This window comes from Rhinolophus ferrumequinum, chromosome 3 (assembly GCF_004115265.2).
Source record: "Rhinolophus ferrumequinum isolate MPI-CBG mRhiFer1 chromosome 3, mRhiFer1_v1.p, whole genome shotgun sequence".
Classification (NCBI taxonomy): domain Eukaryota; kingdom Metazoa; phylum Chordata; class Mammalia; order Chiroptera; family Rhinolophidae; genus Rhinolophus; species Rhinolophus ferrumequinum.
This window is the reverse complement of record NC_046286.1, coordinates 20,752,050-20,774,254: the sequence shown is the minus strand read 5'-3', so window position 1 is coordinate 20,774,254 and position 22,205 is coordinate 20,752,050. Positions and strand designations below refer to the sequence as shown.

Sequence of the window (22,205 nt, the reverse complement as noted above, 5' to 3'; positions counted from 1 at the left end):
CTAGTACTGTTACTGGCGAGGTAGTAATGTACAGTTTACTCAGTGGCAGGCTCTTCCCAACTTTAATTCTGCAAAAAGAGGCCTGGGTTTACATGGTCCTCTACTGTTCTTTTAGGAACAAAGATGACGGGGTGAACTTGTTGAAGAGTTCCAGTCCTAAGGGATTCACTCTTTCTCACTTAATGTCCCACATTTGGAAGGTGCTTGAATGAGGTCAGAGTATAGATATCTATGGGCTGTAGCTGCACTGAAAGATCAATGCTGACATAGGGCAATGATTCCTAAGCCTTCGCGGCTATCCTAGGACTGTTTTTTATTCTGACGTTGAAAAAAGGCCATCCAAATATATTTTCTTGAAAGAAACGTTTATTTATGATCTTTGTTGGTCAATTTCAAACAAATCCAGAAGAGGTTTTCACATTTTGAGCCTTTAGTGCAAAAAAGACACTATGTCATGCGTGAAAGAAATGCTTATCCAGTTAAGCTCTCCCTGACGCACTTAAATATTGGGACGATCAGGCAGAAGACTTATGTGGCAGAAATTCACTCAGGAATCTGCTCAAAAAGGACATGATTTAAAGCTCATATTAAGGTTTTTCACAACATAAATGTGCTTAAACGATGTGTAATTTCAGCTTAATTTCAAAACAAAACACCCCAAGGATCACCTATCCCTTTAAATAAAAAAAATAATCAATTTATACTCTTCTTAAAAGAATTCCAACAATGTAAAATAAGTTCCAATTCCAGATATATATATATATATGTAGATATATATATATATGTACATTTATAACTTAGGTGCTCTTTTGCAGTATATGCTTTAACTCATGCAACACTGACGGGACTGGACGTGAGGCTCTACAGCGGCCTCTCTGAGAAAGCAGTGTAGCTCCTCACTCTGGCAAACAGCAAGGGGGTGTACATCTTGTCAATCTCAAAAGCAGTGACTGCAGTCTCGCCTGACGATCTGGAAAGAAAGCACAAAATTACTAGTTACAAAGAAATTTCAACTCATTTAAAATCCTTGCATGTTTCGGCAGTATTTTATACTTCAGCCTATTTTTACTTTTAATACACCTCAGTAAATTCTAAACCAGGGGTGTCCAAACTTTTTCAACGTTTTTTACCAAGGGCCATATGCGGTAATATACACAAACAGCCAGGCCACTTACTTGAGGTGAAGTACGTATTGCTTCACCTGGTTTATTTAAGTAAACTAAATATATTTTTGTAATTTGCTGCGGGCCTATTAACAATGGATCGCGGGCCGCTCTTGGCCTGCAGGCCGCAGTTTGGACACCCCTGTTCTAAATAATATAGGCATATTGTAGTAAACTTGAAAAATTAGAAGAGTACAAAGAAAAACCACTTATAAATCTATCCTATTACCAGAAATAACAATATGAAGCACTTTCTTTTAGGATTTCTTCAACCTCTCTATCAAGCTTTCCTACTGAGATCATTACTTTCTTAATAATCCCTTTTTTCATTTAACATGACACATACCATTTCCTAACATCATTAAATATCTCTCTAGAAGTCCTTTTTAGTGGCTGCATAATAGTTCATTGTCTGCTTGTACCATATCTGACTTAATAATTTCTCTTTTATTAGAGATTTAGGTTGTTTTCAATATTTGGCGATTAAAAATGCTGTGATATTTTTGATGATGTCCTTTGGACAGATTCCTGAGTAGAATTTCTAAGTCAAAGGCTACAGACATTTTAAGGCTCTTGTTAAAATATAATATAGAAAGAATACTATAATCCTAGAATAGAATTTAATGATTTAATTAATATTTGCACGACCAATGGCACAATTACAGACGAGAGGAGAAGCATATGACAAGTTATACTACTACAGTCTTGTACATTTTTCTCCAAAACCAGAGAAATAAACAAATGCAGAAAATGCAAGTGCTTTTCTAAATATTCTAAGGAAGTCAATGTGATCATTAGCAGTTACAAATGATGTCTATTATAACGTTCTTTTTTCTCATAAAACATGATACTCTTCATTTGCTTCTGGGTTTGGTTTCTTTCTTTGAGAAGAAAAATTATACAGAAATCTAAGAGAAGCAAAAAGGAGACAGTAGGACTCATAGGTTAGCTAAGAGTGAGAAAAAAGAAAAACGCTCATTCTGTTGTCAGGATCTCCCAAATGAGTGGAAAAAGTTACTTGTAAGATAAAAATATAACCCAGAAAGTTTTCAACAATGTGGTCAAGTAAGTTAATGGAAGGTGACCTCAAAACTCGTCTCTCAGAATTTTCGATTCAGTTAGAATGGAGAGCCTTCAGTCATACACCAACATTCTTTCAAACCCAACAAAAGCTAACTTCAATATCCACATGAATTGGATTTCCTAATTCCTTTTTTAATTTTACTTATTTCTGTACTGCTCCTTTCTCACACACACTCTTCTGTTCATTACTTGTTTCATACAGGTAAATCCCAACTTATAAGATGCTGAGCTTGCCCTCTCCCAAGAGCCTATCAAATGTACACCTATAATTAGAGCAGTTCCTCCTGAGAGACAACTGAGGACCAACTGAACAGCTTCTGCACAAAAAAACGAGAGAAACCGCAGAAAGAAGAAGATTGGGGAGCCAGAGACCTCTCTAGGGAGCTGTCCAGGACCGGAGCAACTGGTGAGCACCATTATTTATGTTTCCCCTGCCCTTGGGTGGGGTGGGGGCTCTATCCAGGTTCTCTGGCTGATTGGCAGGGCTGTGTAACATGTCGCCAGCCACCCTTCCTGAAGTTAGATCCAGCAGGAACAGGAGGGCACCATACACAGCGTGTGTACAGGGGGCCCCTCCACCTGTAGATTGATCTGGAAGGTACAGCAGGGTGCTGCTGCAGGCACCCACTGTGCTACGTGTGCACCGGGCTGCCCTGTCCGGAGAAAGTATGGAGTTAGTAGAGTGTTGTGAGGCACACACTGAGAGCAGCCAAGGCCAGATCTGGGTCAGGCAACACACAAAGCACAGGGCATGCTCCATGTGCACTGGGCAGCCTAGCCCATAACGAGAAAGAAAAAATCTCACTGGTAAAGGGAAATATATAATACCATGTTTCCCCAAAAATAAGAATCAGCTCTAATGCGTCTTTTTGAGCAAAAATTAATATAAGAACTATTATACTATACCCGGTATTATATTTATTATACTATATTATACTATATTTTATACTATATTATGTTATATTATATTATATTATATTATATTATAGACCCGGTCTTATATTATAGTAAAATAAGACCAGGTCTTACATTAATTTTTGCTCCAAAAGATGCATTAGAGCTGATGGTCTGGCTAGGTCTAATTTTCGGGGAAACACGGTAAACACAATGAATCAACCACTTAAAAAACTAACATGAAGTTTAAAAGACAAAAGTAGCAAAATTAGCTACAGTAAAGTCTGTGGATACACAAAACAAAAAGATGTAAAATATAACATCAAAAACAGAGTGTGGTGGGGAGAAAAAAGTGCAGTACTTTTAGAATGTGTTTGAACTTAAATACCTACCTATCAACTTGGAATATACAGACATATATGAACCTAATGGTAACTACAAACCAAAAGCCTACAAAAAAATATACAAAAAAATAAAGAGAAAAGAACCAAAACAAAATACAAAGAAAACCAGCCAATCAAAAGGAAAGAGATCAAAAGAAGAAAGAACTCCCAAAAAACAAAAGGCCAGACCGGACAGCTTCACAGGTTACTTCGACCAAACATTCAGAGAAGAATTAATACCTATCCTTCTCAAACTATTCCAAAAATTTGAACAGGAAGGAACACATCCAAACTCATTCTACACAGTCACATTACTAAAACCAGACAAAAATAGTAAAAAATAAAAATTACAGGCCAATATTCCTGATGAACATAGATGCAAAAATTCTCAACAAAATACTCGCAAACCAAATTCAACAATATATTAAGAGGATTATACACCACAATCAAGTGGGACTTATACCAGGGATACAAGGGTGGTTCAACATCCACAAAACAATTGATGCAATTCATCATATCAACAAAACCAAGGATAAAATGAGACGGTCATCTCAATACGTGCAGAAAAATCATTTAACAAAATTCAACATCTATTTATGATAGAAACTCGCAACAAAGTGGGTATAGAAGGAACTCACCTCAACGTAATAAAGGCCATATATGACAAACCCACAGCCAACATTATACTTAATGGTGAAAAGCTGAAAGCTTTTCCTCTAAGATCAAGAACGAGACAAGGATGTCCACTCACCACTATTCTCAATACAGGATTGGAAGTCCTAGCCACAGAAACCAGACAAGAAAAAGAAACAAAAAAAAAATCCAAATTGAAAAGGAAAAAGTAAACTGTGACTATTTGCAGATGACATACTATATATAGAAAACCTTAAAGAATCCACCAAAATATTAATAGAATTAATAAATGAATTCAATAAACTAGCAGGATACTAAATTAATATATAGAAATCTGCTGCATTTCTATACACTAATAATGAATCATCAGAAGGAGAAATTATGAAAACAATCCCATTTACAATTGCATCAAATAATAAAATACCTAGGAAAATATTTAACTGAAGAAGTGAAAGACCTGTACTCTGAAAACTGTAAGACAATGAAGAAAGAAATTGAAGAGAACACAATAAATGGAAAGATATACTGTGCTCATGGATTAGAAGGATTAATATCGTTAAAAAGACGATACTACCCAAAGCAATCTACAGATTCCATGCAATCTCCATCAAAATACCAATGGCATTCTTCTCAGAACTAGAACAAATAATTCTAAAATTTATATGGAATCACAAAAGACCACAAATGTCCACAGCAAATTTGGAAAGAACAAAGTGGAAGGTCTCACACTCCCTGATTTCCAACTATACTACAAAGCTATAATAATCAAGACAGTATGGTACTGGCACAAAAACAGACATGTAGATCAAAGGAACAGAACAGAAAGCCCACAAATAAACCCTTGCTTATATGGTCAATTAATTTACAACAAAGGAGGCAAGAATATACAATGGAGAAATGACAATTTCTTCAAGAAGTGGTGTTGGGAAAACTGGACATATACATGCAAAAAAATTAAACTGGATTACTCTCTTAGAAAAATAAACTCAAAATGGATTAAAGACTTAAATGTAAGACTTGAAACCATGAAACTCACAAAAGAAAACATAGCTAGTAAACTATCAGGTATCAGTCTTAGTAATATTATTTTGGATATGTCCCCTCGAGCAAGGGAAACAAAAGCAAACATAAACAGATGGGACATCATCAAGCTAAAAAGCTTCTATACAGTGAAGGAAACCATCAACAAAATAACAAGACAGTCTACTGAATGAGAGAAGATATTTGCAAATGATATATCCAATAAGGAATTGATATCAAAAAAGGGTCAGAGGACACGATGAGACATTTCTCCAAAGACATACAGATAGCCTACAGACATATGAAAAGAAGCTCAATATCACTACTGTGTTTCCCTGAAAATAAGACTGGGTCTTACATTAAGTTTTGCTCCAAAAGACGCATTAGGGCTTATATTCAGGGGATGTCATCCTGAAAAATCATGGTAGGTTTTATTTTCCGGTTAGGTCTTATTTCCTGGGAAACATGGTAATGTCAGGAAAATGCAAATCAAAACCACAAAGAGCTATCACCTTACACCAGTAAGAATGCTACCATCAAGGAATCAACAAACGAGTGTTGGCGAAAATGTGGAGAAAAGGGAACCCTCATGCACTGTTGGTGGGACTGCAGATTGGTGCAGCCGCTATGGAAAATAGTATAGAGGGTCATCAAAACCCTATGTATCCATCGATAAAGATGTGGGGGGTGTGTGTGTGTAAATGGAGTATTACTCTGCCATAAAAATTATAAAATCTTGCCATTTGCTACCATATGGATGGATCTAGAGGGTATTATGCTAAGTGAAGTAAGTCAGGCAGAGAAAGACAAATACCATATGGTTTCACGTATACCATGTTTCCCCGAAAATAAGACCTGGACCATCAGCTCTAATGCGTCTTTTGGAGCAAAAATTAATATAAGACCCGGTCTTATGTTATGTTATATTATATTAAAATAAGACCGGGTCTTATATTAATTTTTGCTCCAAAAGACTCATTAGAGCTGATGGTCCGAGTAGGTCTTATTTTCGGGGAAACATCGTACGTAGAATTTAGAAAAAAACTAAACAAAACAGAATCACAGAAACAGAGATCAAACAGATGGTTGCCAGAGGGGAGGGAATGGGAGATGAAAAAGGTGAGGGGGGATATACTCAATACTATTGTGCTGTTTGCATGGTGACAGACGGTTGGTTACTAGACTTACAGTGGTGATCGTATTATATGGTATATAAATGTTGAATCACTATATTGTACACCTGAAACTAATATAATACTGTATATTAACTATACTTAAATAAAAATTTTTTTTAAAAAGAAAAAAGATGGATTGATGGATGAATAGAGCAATGGATAGAGGAACAGATATGACTTAAAAGCAAGTATCGTTAAATGTTACCAGTGGCAGGTATATGGGTCTTCACTGTAAAATTCTTTTAACTTTGTGTTTAAAATTTTTCATAATAAAATGTTCAAAATAAATAAAACAAGGATCATGGTGGAATATATTTGTAGTAATTGAAAATAATGGTTTTGAAGAACATTTAAAGATAGTAAGCATGATTATGTAAAATAAAGTGAAAAAAAAAAATCTTAACTCATAGAACAAAAAGCTTTATATGGGAACCACCCAATACATTTGGTTCTAGAATACATAAGAGCTTTATAGCAGACTTACTGTCCTGACCACAATTTTATTAATCAGTGTATAATCGTATAAGTATAAACCAAATGGAAATAAAGTGAAAAATGGTAAGACTGAAACCTGGGAGAAGAAAAAAGATGTGTTTTAAAACTGCTGTGTGTAAGTCAGTGCATGAACAGCTTACTGACGTATCATTCTACTAGTGGAATGCTGCCTTCGTTTCCAGTTGTGGTACCCATTCGCATGCCCACAGGCTCTGGTGAGAGCTCCGGATGCTCCAATTCCTGGCCCACTTTCACTTTTCTTCCATTTTGGCCATTTTCTTGGTTTGTAATAGTATTATATTTTGCTTTTGCTCTGTAATGTTAATTCTGAGGAATAAAAACCTATGTGAGAGTTTCCTAAGCCTGACACGAAGTACACATTTATTCTGTAAACTTGGTGCTTTTATTGCATTCACCTACTTGTAAGTAATGTGACAAGAGTGATGTATCCAGATGAGTTTGTTGAATCTCTGGTGGCCACTGGAACACAGCTGTAGCCCCACATGAAAACTCTGGTCTGCTTCTTGTACAGGGACACGACGAAAATATCTGTATTTATAGTCAAGCGGCTTCTGTAAAAGAAAAGATACATGACCTATAATGAAACCTCACTTCACTGTTTTTGTGTGTGTGTGTGTGTATCTGTGTAGTGCCAAAAAAAAGTACACATTTTAAGAAAGGAAAAAACTGTATTAAAATTGTACTACTCGATATACACTAATAACAAAAGATGAATACAAGTCATGTTTGACTTCTGCAATTACAAGGGGTGCTCAAAGTGGTTACCATCAGCGTAATTTTAATACAGTTTTTTTCCTTTCCTAAAGCGTGCATACATTTTTTTGACACCCTCTGTGTGTGTGTGCGTATTATATATGTATGTATATAAATAAAAATATTTATAGGAACATATTATGCAAGACTGACACTAAAAATAATTTAATATCTGCACATAGTGAGTTGTCTTGGTTATCAAATGCGAATGTGTATGAGTATCTTAAAAAATGGTAAGCACTCTAACAATATAATGTTTCATCATCATCATCTCTCAGCTAATCATCATCATCTCAGTTAATCGTTACAATACCCATGTACTAAATATGATGCATTAATGTTATTTAATAGCTGAAGGCAGATCAAACGAGTTAACCAAAGTCACCCAGCAGTTTCAGATGCAATTAAAACTTGCCTCCCACCTTGACGCCTTCCCTGAACTACTTCCTTGAAGTATTTCCTTCTACTTAAAAACACTTAGGAATTTCTAGTGAGAAAGTTATAAAGTGGCGAAAACTGCAGAAAAAGCACAGAGTACAACTTATGTTTTGCAATAAAAGTAAAACAGTCAGTGGAGAAATACATGTGACAAGATTCATTAGACTCATACTTCTGTAAATACTGCTGCTAAAAACACAAGAATATAACACTACATATGGGTTCATTGCATCATATTCTGAAGAGAAAAAAGGTACTCAGTGTGGGATTTCCTGAACTTTTCTGTTAGATAAAACCGAAACAACTAGGGCCTCACAACTCCCCAGTTCTGACCTCAGGAAACTCACGGCCAAAATCATAGTCATAGCAACTATCTCTGCCCCTCAGACTGCTGCCCCGGATTCCAGGAGCCTACGAGCCAGGCGGAGAAGCCAGCAACAGAAGGTCACAAGATGATAGGACTAGGATTCACAGAGAAACCCTGCCCTAACTATCTTGACACAAGATGCTCGAGAAGAGGGGGATTCAATACAGGAGAACCTTCTTTCAAAGCCTATACTCATTTATAAAAGCAATGGACAAGTATTTATTCCAACTCCCTCACAACTGACTGCTTGGGTATACATTATGATTTTTAACCAGGATTGAAAAAATGCGCATGGACAAAGGTTGTGAAAAAAAAATCTGGTCTTCAATCTGTTAAAAAAAGTTTAAAGCCCTCTAGAATGTCATAATTCAGCAATCATACTTGTTTGTTTTTTTCTTTTTCAAGAACAGGAAGAAGAAAATTATCTTACATTAGCTTATTTCTAGTAGAAACTGGAATTCTCTGTAAGAATTACTTTATGAATTACCTTATAAAAGAATTACCTATTTGAGCTAATTTAGGAAGAAACTCCCTTACAATTCAAAATGAGAAGAGCCAAAAACCATATTCAGGCATGATTTCATTCGTTACTTTACAGGACATTTTGATTTACATTTTCATATGTGAAAAACCTGGACCAGAAAAAGAAAGCACTTGGAGAAAAACAAACAAACTGATTCAATAAGAAATAACCACATTTTAGAAAACCCTCTACCTCTCTTCAGAGATATGCTATAAGTCAACATAAATTTTGTATAACAGTATAAATAATGAAACAGTATATTTTTATTCTTTCTAACCAAGAATGCTTGCATGAACAGGGTATTAAAATAAAAAGAAAACCGTTAATTCCACCTTGCGTACTTACTTCTTCTTTTTTCTTAGTTATCACAGCAAATACTTTGGTCTGATTGTCTGTATCTTGTGACAAGCGATAATGACCCAGTAGAATTGCATCAGTTCTAAAAATTAAGAAATACACTTTAAATCTAAGTCTATTAACCAGTTATTATATGTATTTAAGTAATCCAGGAAGTAATGGATTAGAATAGTGTTTACACACTGTTGCCCGAGAAGAATCAACTAAGATGTGAGGAAACCTAGTTTCTAAGACCCCTGAGACCTGCTGAAGTACACTCTCTAGGGAGGTCCAGGAATTGGTATTTGTCACAAGTGCCCCCCAGTGATTGCTTTTTAAATCACCCAGTAGTAAATTAAGAAAGCAATGGATTACAACTAACCATATAAAATGTGAACTGGATAGAAAATAACAGAAGGATCGTACCTGGTATTCCGAGTTCTTAAACGAGGAACGATGGACTGAGGCTCCTCGGGGGTTGTCAGCATCATCACGTGGCCATCAGGGAAGAATCGTATGTATCTGTGTAAAAAGAAAAGACACCACAAAACACCACACACACATAGAGTATAAATCACGTCCTTATTTATTGGGACCTAAACCTATTCATATCTGTGACATCAAAACGGAAATACCATGGGCCAAAGAACTGGCAAAACATTAAAACACGACTGCCAACCTGTGAGGCCAGCAACAAAGAACTAAAGGCATTTTATTATCTTCCTTAGAGGGAACTGTTGAACTTTTAGTTTCACTCACTGAATAAAAAATTAGAGGAAATATTTTCCACTAAAGTTCTGTGTGTTTTTCCCTAGAGCACGAATTAACGTCAAACAAAAGTGGGATGTCTGTCATGTTTGATTAACATACCTGCTTATTTCTCACTGACAGTAATAGCTGATGAACAATAAAGCTGAATAAGAGCACAAGCTATTTGCAAAGGCAAATGAATACACCAAGGGCAAAAGACAAGCGCTCTACAATGTAAAATGATTCTTAGATTTAGAGGCTAGGAGGAATTAAATCATTTGTTGTAAGCCACTGGTGCTTTGAGTGTAGTTCCTGTTATAAGATTGGATGAAAATATTGAGCGCCATTTTGTGGATAAATGCAAAAACCACAGAGAACAGACGTCCAATAACTAATGAACTAATACTTGGAGAGAGAGAATTTTTCACTCACTCAGTTTATTACAGTTGTACCTGTAATATTCCACTTGGTGCCAGGCTCTATAGAAACCATCAAGAGACTGTTCCCCTTGACGAATATATGTGGTTTTACTGATATACACTCCTATTAAAAAAAAGAACATTTAAAGAAAATTAATAACATAATAAAAAATTTTAAAGACTTATAATCAGATAGCACATTCCCAGCTTCATGTTTATTATGGTTTCAGTACTTAGGTCTGTTAAGAAAACTCAGCGTGTGTATTTATCAAAATCACCATGAAAGATCACTATTTCTCCTGAGTTCTAAAGGGTTCAACTTACCATCAAACCGAACACGGGGCCTTTCTAGAAACATCTCTCTCCAGGATGTGTATGGAACAAACTTAATACAGCTTCTGCCCCAAACTTTCAAACAGGCCAAACGCCATATTTCAGGGTCCCTAGGTAATAAAAGCACAACATCAATCCATATAAAAGGCTAACTACCTATATGTGGACATAAGAAACATTCCTGCTTCCGGCCAATCGCTATTCAGCAAGTATTTGTTGAGTGACTGCCAGGTACTGTCCCGGGCACTGGAGCAGACTGATGGACAAAGTCCTGTTCTTTTATGGATGGGAAAGCAAATAAAAACTAGATCACAAAGAAAGTTTCAGGTAGTGTGCTGTGCTCAGTGCAAAAACAGTGAGGTAACCAGACAAGGACAACGGTGGTTGGGAAATAAAGACTATTTCGGATACAGTGGCACGAAAGGGCTCTGTGGGCGTGTGCCACTTCTTAAATTATATAAATGTCTAACAACTACGCTGTACACCTAATATTAATATAAAATAATACTGAGTATCAAAATAAATAGTGTAATAAAATGCTGATACAAATTGCTTTATTTATTTAACCATTTAAGAAAAAGCCTGATTTGTAAACATAGATGCTAAAAATTATATTTTATCTCAGGTTTAATTTGGGAATTATAGGTTTTTGAAATTTGTACAAAATAAAATATATTCTGATTGAAAAATAACAATAAAAATTAAAATCTCTCCTATATACACAGAGAAGTGAAAATGTATAAAGTGTTAAGAGGCGCATTTGAGATATTGTTCCCTGGTATATGTCATCATTTGGGCTCAAATAAACTGTTATAAAAACTCAAAAAAAAATGTTACATACATGTGAGGAGTGTCAAAAGGATCATATACTAAGCCACCGACATGGGAACCAAGGACATTTCTTATTGTAGGATTTGAGACATTTTGTATGTAACTCAAGAGCACTATGGAAAGAACTATTTGGTGCAAGAAAAATCATTATTGTAACAGCAGACAGTCATTATAACCAATGCTGTACCATATTTAAAATAAAGGATATTTTTCCTGAAAAAAAAAAAATAAATAAGAATATGGATTCAGGGGGAAAAAAAATACAACGAAAAATTATACACCAACAAATTCAACCTAAAAGAAATGATCAATTCCTAGAAGAACATAATCTTATGTTACTGTAGGCAGACAGAATGGGGCCACAGGGAGAGAGGGGGAGAAAGGGAAAAAGGAGGTAAGGGGAGACAAAGGAGGGAGAAGATGAGATCGTCCTTAAGAAAAAGTGCGGCCACCAGATAGGCCAGAACTAGATTTCGGTGGCTGAGGGCAGATCCAGGACGCTATCTTGCCCCGCACGGTGAACTTCAGCTAATTATAATGGATTATAATATTATTAGTATGGCAGTAAAGAAAAACCTCCACCCCTGGGTCACCATGACAGTTCTGACAAGAGCCAAATAATGACAAAAATTCCTCCTAAGTGGGTCAATGAGGACCCACCTAGGAATGCCTATAACGCCACCCCTAAGGTTTGAATATTCTGCACCTTCATTTTTAATGAAATGAATTCCCAAGTCTCACTGCTCTTAGGAGCAGCTGCCTACTCTCACCTTCCTGAGAGCGTACTGTCCTTTCACAAATACACCGCTTACTTGGCTTATTTGGTGCATCCTTGAATTCTTTCCTGTGAAGAACACCAAGAAGCCGTTTTCCAGCAACAACACTTCCAAGACTGAACCAAGCAGAAATAATAAAATCTAAACAGATTGATTACTAGCAATGAAATTGAAACAGTAATAAAAAAAACTTTCAACAAATGAAAGTCCAGGATCAGATGGCTTCACAGGTGAATTCTACCAAACATTCAAAGAATTAATACCTATCCTTCTTAAACTGAAGAAGAAGCATTGCTTCTGAACTCATTCTATAAAGCCACATTACCCTGATACCAAAACCAGACAAACACATTACAACAACAACAACAAAAATTACAGGCCAATATCCTTGATGAACATAAGATGTAAAAATTCTCAACAAAATATTAGCAAACCAGATTCAACAATACATTGAAAGGATTATAAACCATGACCAAGTGGGATTCATACCAAGGATGCAGGGATAGCTCAACATCTTGAAATCAATCAATGTGATACATCACATTAATAAAAAAGAGGATAAAAACTGTATGATCATCTCAGAAGCAGAAAAAGCATTTGACAAAATTCAGCATCCCTTTATGATAAAAACTCAACAAAGTGCATACAGAAGGAACATAGCTCAACATAATAAAGGCTACATATGACAAACCCACAGCTAATATACTCAATGGTGAGAAGCTGAAAGCTTTTCCTCTAAGATCAGAAACTATCACCACTTCCATTCAACATAGTATTGGAAGTCCTAGCCATAAAAATCAGACAAGAAAAAGAAATAATAGGCATCCAAATTGGACTGGATAAAGTAAAATTGTCACTACTTACAGATGACATGATACTATATATATAACCCTAAAGAGTCCACCAAAAAAACTATTAGAACTAATAAATGAGTTCAGTAAAGTTGTAGGATACAAAATCAACATACAGAAATCTGTTATGTTTCTATACACCAATAACGAACAGAAAGAGAAATTAAGAAAAAAATATCATTTACAACTGCATCAAAAAGATTAAAATACCCAGGAATACATTTAACCAAAGAGGTGAAAGACCTGTACTCTGAAAGCTGTAAGACAATGATGAAAGAAATTTAAGAGAACACAATAAATGGAAAGATATACTGTGCTCATGGATTAGAAGGATTAATATCATTAAAATGACCATGCTACCCAAAGCAATCTACAGATTCCATGCAATCGCCATCAAAATACCAATGGCATTCTTCTCAGAACTAGAACAAATAATTCTAAAATTCATATGAAATTACAAAAGACCACAAATAGCTACAGAAATCTTGAGAAAGAAGAACAAAGTGGGAGGTATCACACTCCCTGATTTCAAAATATACTACAAAGTTGTAATAATCAAGACAGTATGGTACTGGCACAAAAACATGTAGATTAATGGAACAGAATAGAAAGCCCAGAAATAAACCCTACTTATAAAGTCAATTAATCAACAACAGAGGCAAGAATATACAATGGAGAAATGCAGTCTCTTCAATAAGTGGTATAGGGAAAATTGGACAGATACATGCAAAAAAAAATTAAATTGGACCACTTTTACACCAGAAACAAGAATAAACTCAAAATGGATTAAAGAGTTAAATGTAAGACCTGAAGCCATACTACTCTTAGAAGAAAACATAGGTAGTAAACTCTTTGTCACTGCTCTTAGCAATATCTTTTTGGATATGTCTCTTTTGGCAGGGGCAACAAAAGCAAAAATAAATAAATGGGACTACATCAAACTAAGAAGTTTGGGCATAGTGAAGGAAACCATCAACAAAATGAAAAACAACCTACTGAATGGGAGGAAATATTTGCCAATGATACACCTGATACCAGGTTAATATCAAAATATATAAGGAACTCATAACAACTTAACACCAAAAAATCCCAAACAATCCAATTAAAAAATGGGCAGAGGACCTAAATAAACATTTCTCCCAAGAGGACACAGAGATGCCAACAGACCTTTGAAAAGATGCTAAACAACACTACTCATCAGAGAAATGCAAATTAAAACCACAATAAGATACCTCTTCACACCTGTCAGAATGGTCATCATCAATAAATCAACAAATAACAAGGGCTGGAAAGGGTGCGGAGAAAAGGGAACCCTTGTATTGTACACTGTTGGTTTGACTGTGAATTAGTACAGCCATCATGCAACAGTATGGAAATTCCTCAAAAAATTAAAAATTGAGCTGCCATGTGATCCAGCAATTCCGAAACTTCTAGTATTTATCCAAACGAAACAAAAACACTAATTCAAAAAGATATATGCACCCTTATGTTCATTGCAGCTTGGGTATTACCAGTAATACCCAAGATATGTCCAGCAATAGATGAATGGATAAAGAAGATGTGGTATGTGATACACACACACACACACACACAATGGAAGATTGTTCAGCAATAAAAAAGAATGAAATATTGCCATTTGCGACAATGTAGATGGACCTAGAGGGTTATTATGCTAAGTAAAACAGACAGAGAAAGGCAAATACCATATGATTTCACTTATAGTATGTGGAATCTAAAAAACCAAAACAAATGAATAAACAAAACAAATTAGAAACACCCGATATAGAAAACAAGCTGATGGTTACCAAAAGAAGTAAGAACATGGGAAAAAAGGAAGGCAAAAAAATATCACTTTAGTAGTTTATGGAGAATATGCTTCAGGGGTTAAGACTGGAAGCAACGAGACCATGTAGGATGGTACTGCCATAATCCAGACCAGGCATAATGGTGGCTAAACCAGAATGGTACTTTGGAGGACTAGTAAAGTGGTCAGACTGCAGATATAGTTTGAAGGTAGCACCAACAAGGTTTTGCTATGGGATTAGTGCAAAAAGTGAAGTAAAAGATGTATTGACTATTCACATGATTCTGATACAGCTCAAAATATTTTTAACAACTATAACTTAAAATATTGTTTTAAATACATAAAAACTACTTATATTGGAGCTAGTCTGCAAAGAGATCCCCCCAAACTTATGTTGCAAGTATATCAAAATTTTTTTTTACCAATTCCTTTTATTTCATAACACATACAGTTTTATCCCAGATAATGTTTTCTTAATCAATTCCCTCTTTATGATTTCTCATATATAAATAAAAGTTAATGGAGTAACAGTGCTAGACACCCCAATTTTAAAAGGTTGGTGGCAATCCACTAGTTGCTTAATAGGTACTTGTTAAACAGAATAGTACATGGAATCACCAAAAAACAAAGGCTACAAGCAATTCAAATGTTTTACCCAAAATACAAGACTCCAAATGAAATAAGGTTTGTTTTTTTTTTTAAATAATACATCTGAACTTTAAGAACTAAAGTTATAAAAAAGTTCTAGATGCTAAGGACTATGTCTTATATTTCTACATAAGATGCCCATGAAAGACTACTATACTAGTCTCAAATGACGTTTTTCTAAATGATGAAGATTATTCTTCACATAACATGATTTTAGAAGTATAGGATAACTTTTAATGGGCCAAAAGAAAATTCTAGTGTAATCGAAATTTAAATCATTACCACTTAATGGGTTTAGAGTTACTGTGAAAATGACTTGAGTATTATTTTAAGCATAATTCTTTTTCCAAGTCAGCTAAACTAGCATGCAAACTAAAACTACCCTATGGAAGTAATATGTGTGACTGTACCTGTTCTACATATTATTCGATACCCTGGAAACCTAGTACACTCTAGCCTTTAAGTGCTAAGTAGTTTGAGAAAATCACACATGTACATCTTAGCAAAACTGTCCATTCTAACCTTTTACCCAGAACACCCATCAAGTTCTCTTATCAAAATTGACAAAGACTAGAATCCCTTTTTTCACCACTGCCTGAGTTGTTTTAAAACAGAAGTACCTGGCACAGATATAGAATCCTCTGCACACCTGCGACAACTGCTCTAACGATCTGAGATCCAAATCACTAGACACCACCCAGCGGAAGATGTACATCAGGACCTCCATTGGCAGTACTGCAAAAGAAAATCATCTTTTCAGTGACTCTCCTATATGTCATTCTACTGTCACATTCTCACTGCAGGCGTCTTTATATATATATTCCTAGAAATTTGTAAATCACACCTTCAGTATTGCTCAGATGTAAAGCATGAGTGTATTTAACTACCCAAAGGTAGTAATGGTTCCTAACATCAAGACACAAATATCTTTGTTTTTTTTAGTATAGAACAGATCTAAAGCTACTTTTATAAAGCACCCCTTTCCCTTGGAAGATTTTACCACCAAAATATATTAAAATAAGAGAGTTATTAGGTTGGTGCAAAAGTAACTGCGGTTTAAAAGGTTAAAAATTGTAAAAAGCACAATTACTTTTGCACCAACCTAATAGAAAAATAGTCTGCTATATATGGGTATGTGTGATCCATATTACATTTAACAATAAAAAGTTATTTTCATCTTCTTGAAAATGTTCAGTTGTCCCCTGAAAAGTCCCACAACTAAACACTTAACATATGAGAAGAAAAAACATGCATTTTTAAACATTCAGCCCATCCCAGGACTACAGTCCAACTTGGCTAAAACGTGATGTAACCAGCATTCCCCCAATTTTCTTAGGACCGCCCCAACAACTCACATACCACCCCCCTAGATCTTCACTGAAAAAAGTACGGCATCCTTGAACAACTGTACTACAAATTCTGCTCTATCTCAGACTCTGAAAAGCTTATTAGTATACACAAACAGCAAGTATAACTAAATCTCCAACCATATTTTGAACTAGAGCAATTATCTGGCAAGTTATCTGACCTTTTAAGTTTGGAAAACGAAAATCTGAGATGAAAGTATTTCTCATGGCGTTATAACAAGCCCCAATTCACACCTGATATGTGAGTCTGACTGCTCTCAAGTTCAGGTTGACACAGTTTGAGCAGGGACTCCTGAAATGTGAGCTGCTGCTGGAAGTAGGACAAGAGATCTGCCATCTTGCTATCATCATCATTATCTTCAATGCTGAAAAAAGAAGGGAGGTGAATAAACTAAGTGCCTCCGTCTACAAACATAAAGCTTAGAAACTGATTGTTCTTAGTATTTTAAAATCTTCTGACAAAGTCATCTAAAAGCAAACTTCTTACTCTTTTCTTTGATGTGGTAAAAATTTATCCTGCCTTGCAAAGGAGTACAATACCAAGTCTTTTGAACAAAAAAGCTTCAGCAATTTTAATTCCCACCCAGAAAGAATTAGAATTTTTGGGATACAGGTGTTGAGATTTAATTCATTTTATTGTAGAGATTTCATGTGTTAGAGAAACAGATAATTTCAAATGATTTTTAAAATCTTATGTAAATATATTCTTTGAAGTGCCCATAATCCATTCTAATTGGATAAAAATCAATATACAGATGTCATCTGAGGTTCTTACTTACCAAGGGTTTTCAAACAGATGTGCCTTATCACCCTTCCTTTAGAGAGGTTAAGTGTGTAATTTAAAAATCTTAGCCGGGTTCACAAATCATCTATCGATATAAACAAATGTGTACTTAAGAGTTTTTAGAAAAGTATCTAGCTTTCCATTTTTGTTGAAAGCAACCTTAAAAATGATCAGACTTACAAAAATGCTTGGATAAGGATGAAGTTAGAAAACCAGGAAGGGCTTATTATAATACAACAAAGGGAGACTGTGGTGGGGGCTAGATAGACTCAAGGGCACTAATGTTTTACAGAAGGCAAAAGAACAGCAAAGAGACTTTTAGGGCTCATTAGATCTGGTAACAGAAAAAAACGATTGTATCCTTAAAGAACTTTCATAGCATCTGGGTTTGTATAAAGGGACTGCAGAGAAATGTTTCTCTAATGTTTTAATACAAACCTTCTTAACAGCACTTGTAATCTATTTATAAATCTGACTAAGACCAGGGTCCAAATGACTGTACCCAAATTTTTAAAAGGTTTAGAAAAGGCCCAAATGATTCTTTATGAGTATGAACTACTTCAAACTGTTAAACCTAATTTCGGTGAACAACATTATTAGCCCAAAAGTTCAAACAGGTAATTAATACTGACATCATTGGGATATTTTCAATATGGTTTACCCAAAGCTTAAGTGTTAATACTATAAGCAGTTACAAACACTGGCAATAAACATAAGCTATCGAAGATAGCGTCTTAATTATTTCGTGACAGAGGTAACAATGTAATACAGTAGATAATATCTCATTATCAAAACTCGATTTTCCTATGTATTGCACATTTTAAACCTGACATGGTCTCATGAGTCTGTACACCTTTCCCTTCTAATATCAGCAAATTGGGCTTTGGGGGATAAAGAGATTAAGCCAAAACAATTTTATAATTGTTTTGCAAACAGCTTCAAAGGTATGGACTTAAAAATATGTTCTCTTGATCTCTGTCCATATAAAACCATCAATGCTACTTCATGACTTTGATTCAAGTGGCATCTCTACAACGAAATGTGGTTTCTTTTAGGAGTGCTTCTATCTGTGCTCTAAAACCAATGTTAGTCTTAATTATATTCTACCGACATACCTTCAGAGAATAATAAACAATGTCTTGTTATAATTTAGCATTTTCCTAATAAAATGAAAAGCCTTTTTTTAAAGAAAAAAATGTATAGTTTCAAACATATACGAAAGGAGAAAGACTAGTGTAATGAAACCCCATAATGTACCTATAACCCAATTTCAACCATTATTAACAGTTTTTAACTTGGTCCTAATTACATTTTAACAGTTTTGACTTTAAACAGGTTTTAGAAAGTTGAAATAGGCCCTTTAATTTACTCTTTTCAGTAATCACTGCTTTTACAAAAAAAATTCTTTCATCACCTTATTTTTGTTATGTCTGTTTAAAAGGTGCATTACTATATTTTAATCTTAAAATTTCCCTAATTAACAAATTTCTACAACTTTACAAACAAATCTGCATACTAAAGACTATGTAACTTAACAAAATTAGCACCATCTTCTTAACATGTTAAAACAACAGGGCAAAGACTCTTAACTTGAACAAACTATGTATTACTGTCTATCAAGTTATATACGCACTAGCTGTTTCCAACGCCATCACCATCTGGAGACCGGGTATAAGTAATCTTGAACTCTATATCAGGTACAAGTTGCATAGCCCTACGATAAAACTTGATGGCTAAAAGAAGAAATAAAGCTAAATTAGCTATGACCACACATTTTTGTCATTTCCTTAGCCTTAACTGTGGTTTAATTTGGTAACTTTTTTTTACAAACAGTCAAATTCCCTTTTTCTACATGCAACAGTAGTTCAGTGAACAAACTTATTTCCAAACCTTACTAATCCAAAATGATACTTCTTTTTTCTAAAACTAACATGTTATAGAAACTTAAGATGTTGCATTTTGTCTTATCTTTTAGCCCTTCCCATCTTTTGACTCAGCTTCTTATGTATTGTTAAAAGTGATCGCAGGTGGTTGTCTTTCTTCAAATTTGAAAATGCAATTGCTGTAACCCCAACAAAAACACTTTTAAGCAAATTTTTCTTTCTAGGACGCAGAGTTAAGGAAAGTCAAATGCTTCCTAATGGGTGGAATAAAGAGAAGAGTTTTTTGGAATTTATTCTTCAAATCCAACTTCCATTAGTCCAGCTCCCTCTTATTTAACTTAAGAACCTTTAAAACCTGTTTGTTTTTAAGTTAAATCTCCTGGCCCGGGGGGTTTAGTTACAATATTTGAAAATGTTTTCCGCAGAGATATACCAATAGAACTTGGGGATGTAGAGGCCAACTAGTTTTTTTTCCCTCGGATGAAGTCTATTCAATTCAATATGTTCTGCCACGTTTTTTTACTCTGGGTGAATCATTGTATACTAAATGGAGATGGGACTCTCACAAAGTAATGAAAATTATGGAGGGATATTAATTGGACCCTTTTAATGTCTCAGAGTAAAAATATCACTAGGAGAAATTTGCAAATAAATGCAATAGTTCTGAAAATGTTATTTTGGGGGCATTTTTCAAGTAATCCAAGCACAAGTATCTTTCCTATGCTCCAATTATTAGCTTTACTATCACAAAATTAAAGCCCAATACAGTAAATAGCCCCATCATTTTGTTTACTTACACATTTCTATTAGGTTAATAATACAAACAATTAAAGTTAAAGGGTATTCCTTATATATATATATATATAATATAAACGAGAACTTAGAAAACATGTATATATTTCTCAATCTATCTTTAATATTCCCCTTCTCTGAAGTACTTTCTCCTATAAAAGGAGCATATTCTATTTTTAAATGAGTGACGATATTTTCAAGACTTTTAATAATGAAGAATAAATACTAAAACCTAAATGTAGAAAAAGATTATTTTACTCATCCTACCAATATGATGATGTTTCCGAGCAACATTTTTTGGAAGGAGACAGGTTATGTAGAAATATAGTTTTTATTTTTGATTTTTTTAAAAACAATTTACGGTACAGGGAGACTGATGTTCTATACCAAATATATTCTAGTAAAAAAAAATTTGGTCAGTAACAGCATTGTTACTCAGGAATGTCATGACAGATATGATTCTGGGCCCTGACTTTTTACCTTCATAGAGAGCTCCATTTTGTTCTTCTTCTACTGCTTTTAGGAAGAGTTCTCGAGCCTATAAAAATAAACAGTAAAAAACAATTTTTGAAAATTGGTATTAAAAATGAGTATGGATGGTGGAAGAATATCGCCTTTTCAACAAGTGGTACTAGAACAATAGGACATCCACAGGTAAAATAATGAACCTTGATCTAAACCTTACATCTTACATAAAAATTAACTTGAACGTGGACCATGGACTTAAATGTAAAACTTAGGGGAAAAAAAAGAAAATCTTAAGAGACCAAGGAGTAGGCAGAGTTCTTATATTTAACACCAAAAGCACAATCCAAAGCTGATAAACTGAACCTCATCAAAATTAAAAACTGGCTCTACTAAATACCCTGTAAAGAGGATGAAAAGACAAGTTACAAACTGACAGAAAGTATTTAAAAGAAACACATATTTGGAATGCAAAAAGAACTCTCAAAACACCAACAGTAAAAACATAAGCAATCTCATTAAGAAAGAGACAAACTGTTATTTCAGAGAGGATATAAAGATATTCAGCATCGTTAAACATTAGGGCAACAAAAACTAAAATTACAATGAGGCATTACTACACACCTATCAGATTGGCTAAAATGAAAAAGTAATGACAACAAATCCTGGTGAGGATGAGGAGACATTGAATCACTCTTGCATGGCTGGGGGGAACATAAAATGATGCAAGCACTCCGGAAAACAGTTTGGCAGTTTCTTTTAACCAAACATACACTTACCATACAACGTAGCAATTGCACTCTTAGGCCAGAGAAATGAAAACTTATGTTCATGCACAAATCTGCACAGGAATGGTCACAGCAGGTCATAAGAGCCCAAAACTTGAAACAACCCAAATGTCCTTCAACCAGTGAATAGAACCGCAGTACATCCATCACATGCAATACTACTGAGCAACAAAAAGAAACAAACTACTGATATACACGCAACAATGTGAATGGAGCTCAAAGGAATTATGCTCAGGGAAAAAGCCAATCTCAAAAGCTTACATAGTGTATAATTTCCTTTATACAGTATTTTTGGATATTAAAATTATAGAAATGAAGAACAGATTAGTGGTTGCCAGTAGTTAGGAATGGCCAGTGAGGAGGGAGGAAAGAGAGAGTACAACCAGCTATAAGGGTACAGCAAGAGGGACGCCTGTGGTGACAAAACAGT

At 34.8% G+C, this 22,205-nt stretch overlaps 1 protein-coding gene across 2 annotated transcripts in view; it reads right to left on the bottom strand.

Annotated features, from left to right (window-relative positions):
• Positions 1–348: 348 nt before the first annotated feature.
• Positions 349–22,205, bottom strand: part of FBXO9 (F-box protein 9) — a 28,833-nt gene continuing 6,976 nt past the window's right edge. For both annotated transcript variants that reach the window (XM_033103039.1, XM_033103038.1), the window contains exons 4-13: positions 21,003–21,060; positions 19,481–19,580; positions 17,298–17,428; positions 16,317–16,431; positions 10,778–10,896; positions 10,487–10,577; positions 9,711–9,806; positions 9,294–9,387; positions 7,267–7,418; positions 349–970 (exon numbers count right to left, since the gene is read on the bottom strand). In XM_033103039.1, coding sequence (XP_032958930.1) covers positions 862–970; positions 7,267–7,418; positions 9,294–9,387; positions 9,711–9,806; positions 10,487–10,577; positions 10,778–10,896; positions 16,317–16,431; positions 17,298–17,428; positions 19,481–19,580; positions 21,003–21,060 — 1,065 coding nt within the window. In that variant the 3' untranslated portion in view covers positions 349–861. The remainder of the gene's footprint in view (positions 971–7,266; positions 7,419–9,293; positions 9,388–9,710; positions 9,807–10,486; positions 10,578–10,777; positions 10,897–16,316; positions 16,432–17,297; positions 17,429–19,480; positions 19,581–21,002; positions 21,061–22,205) is intronic.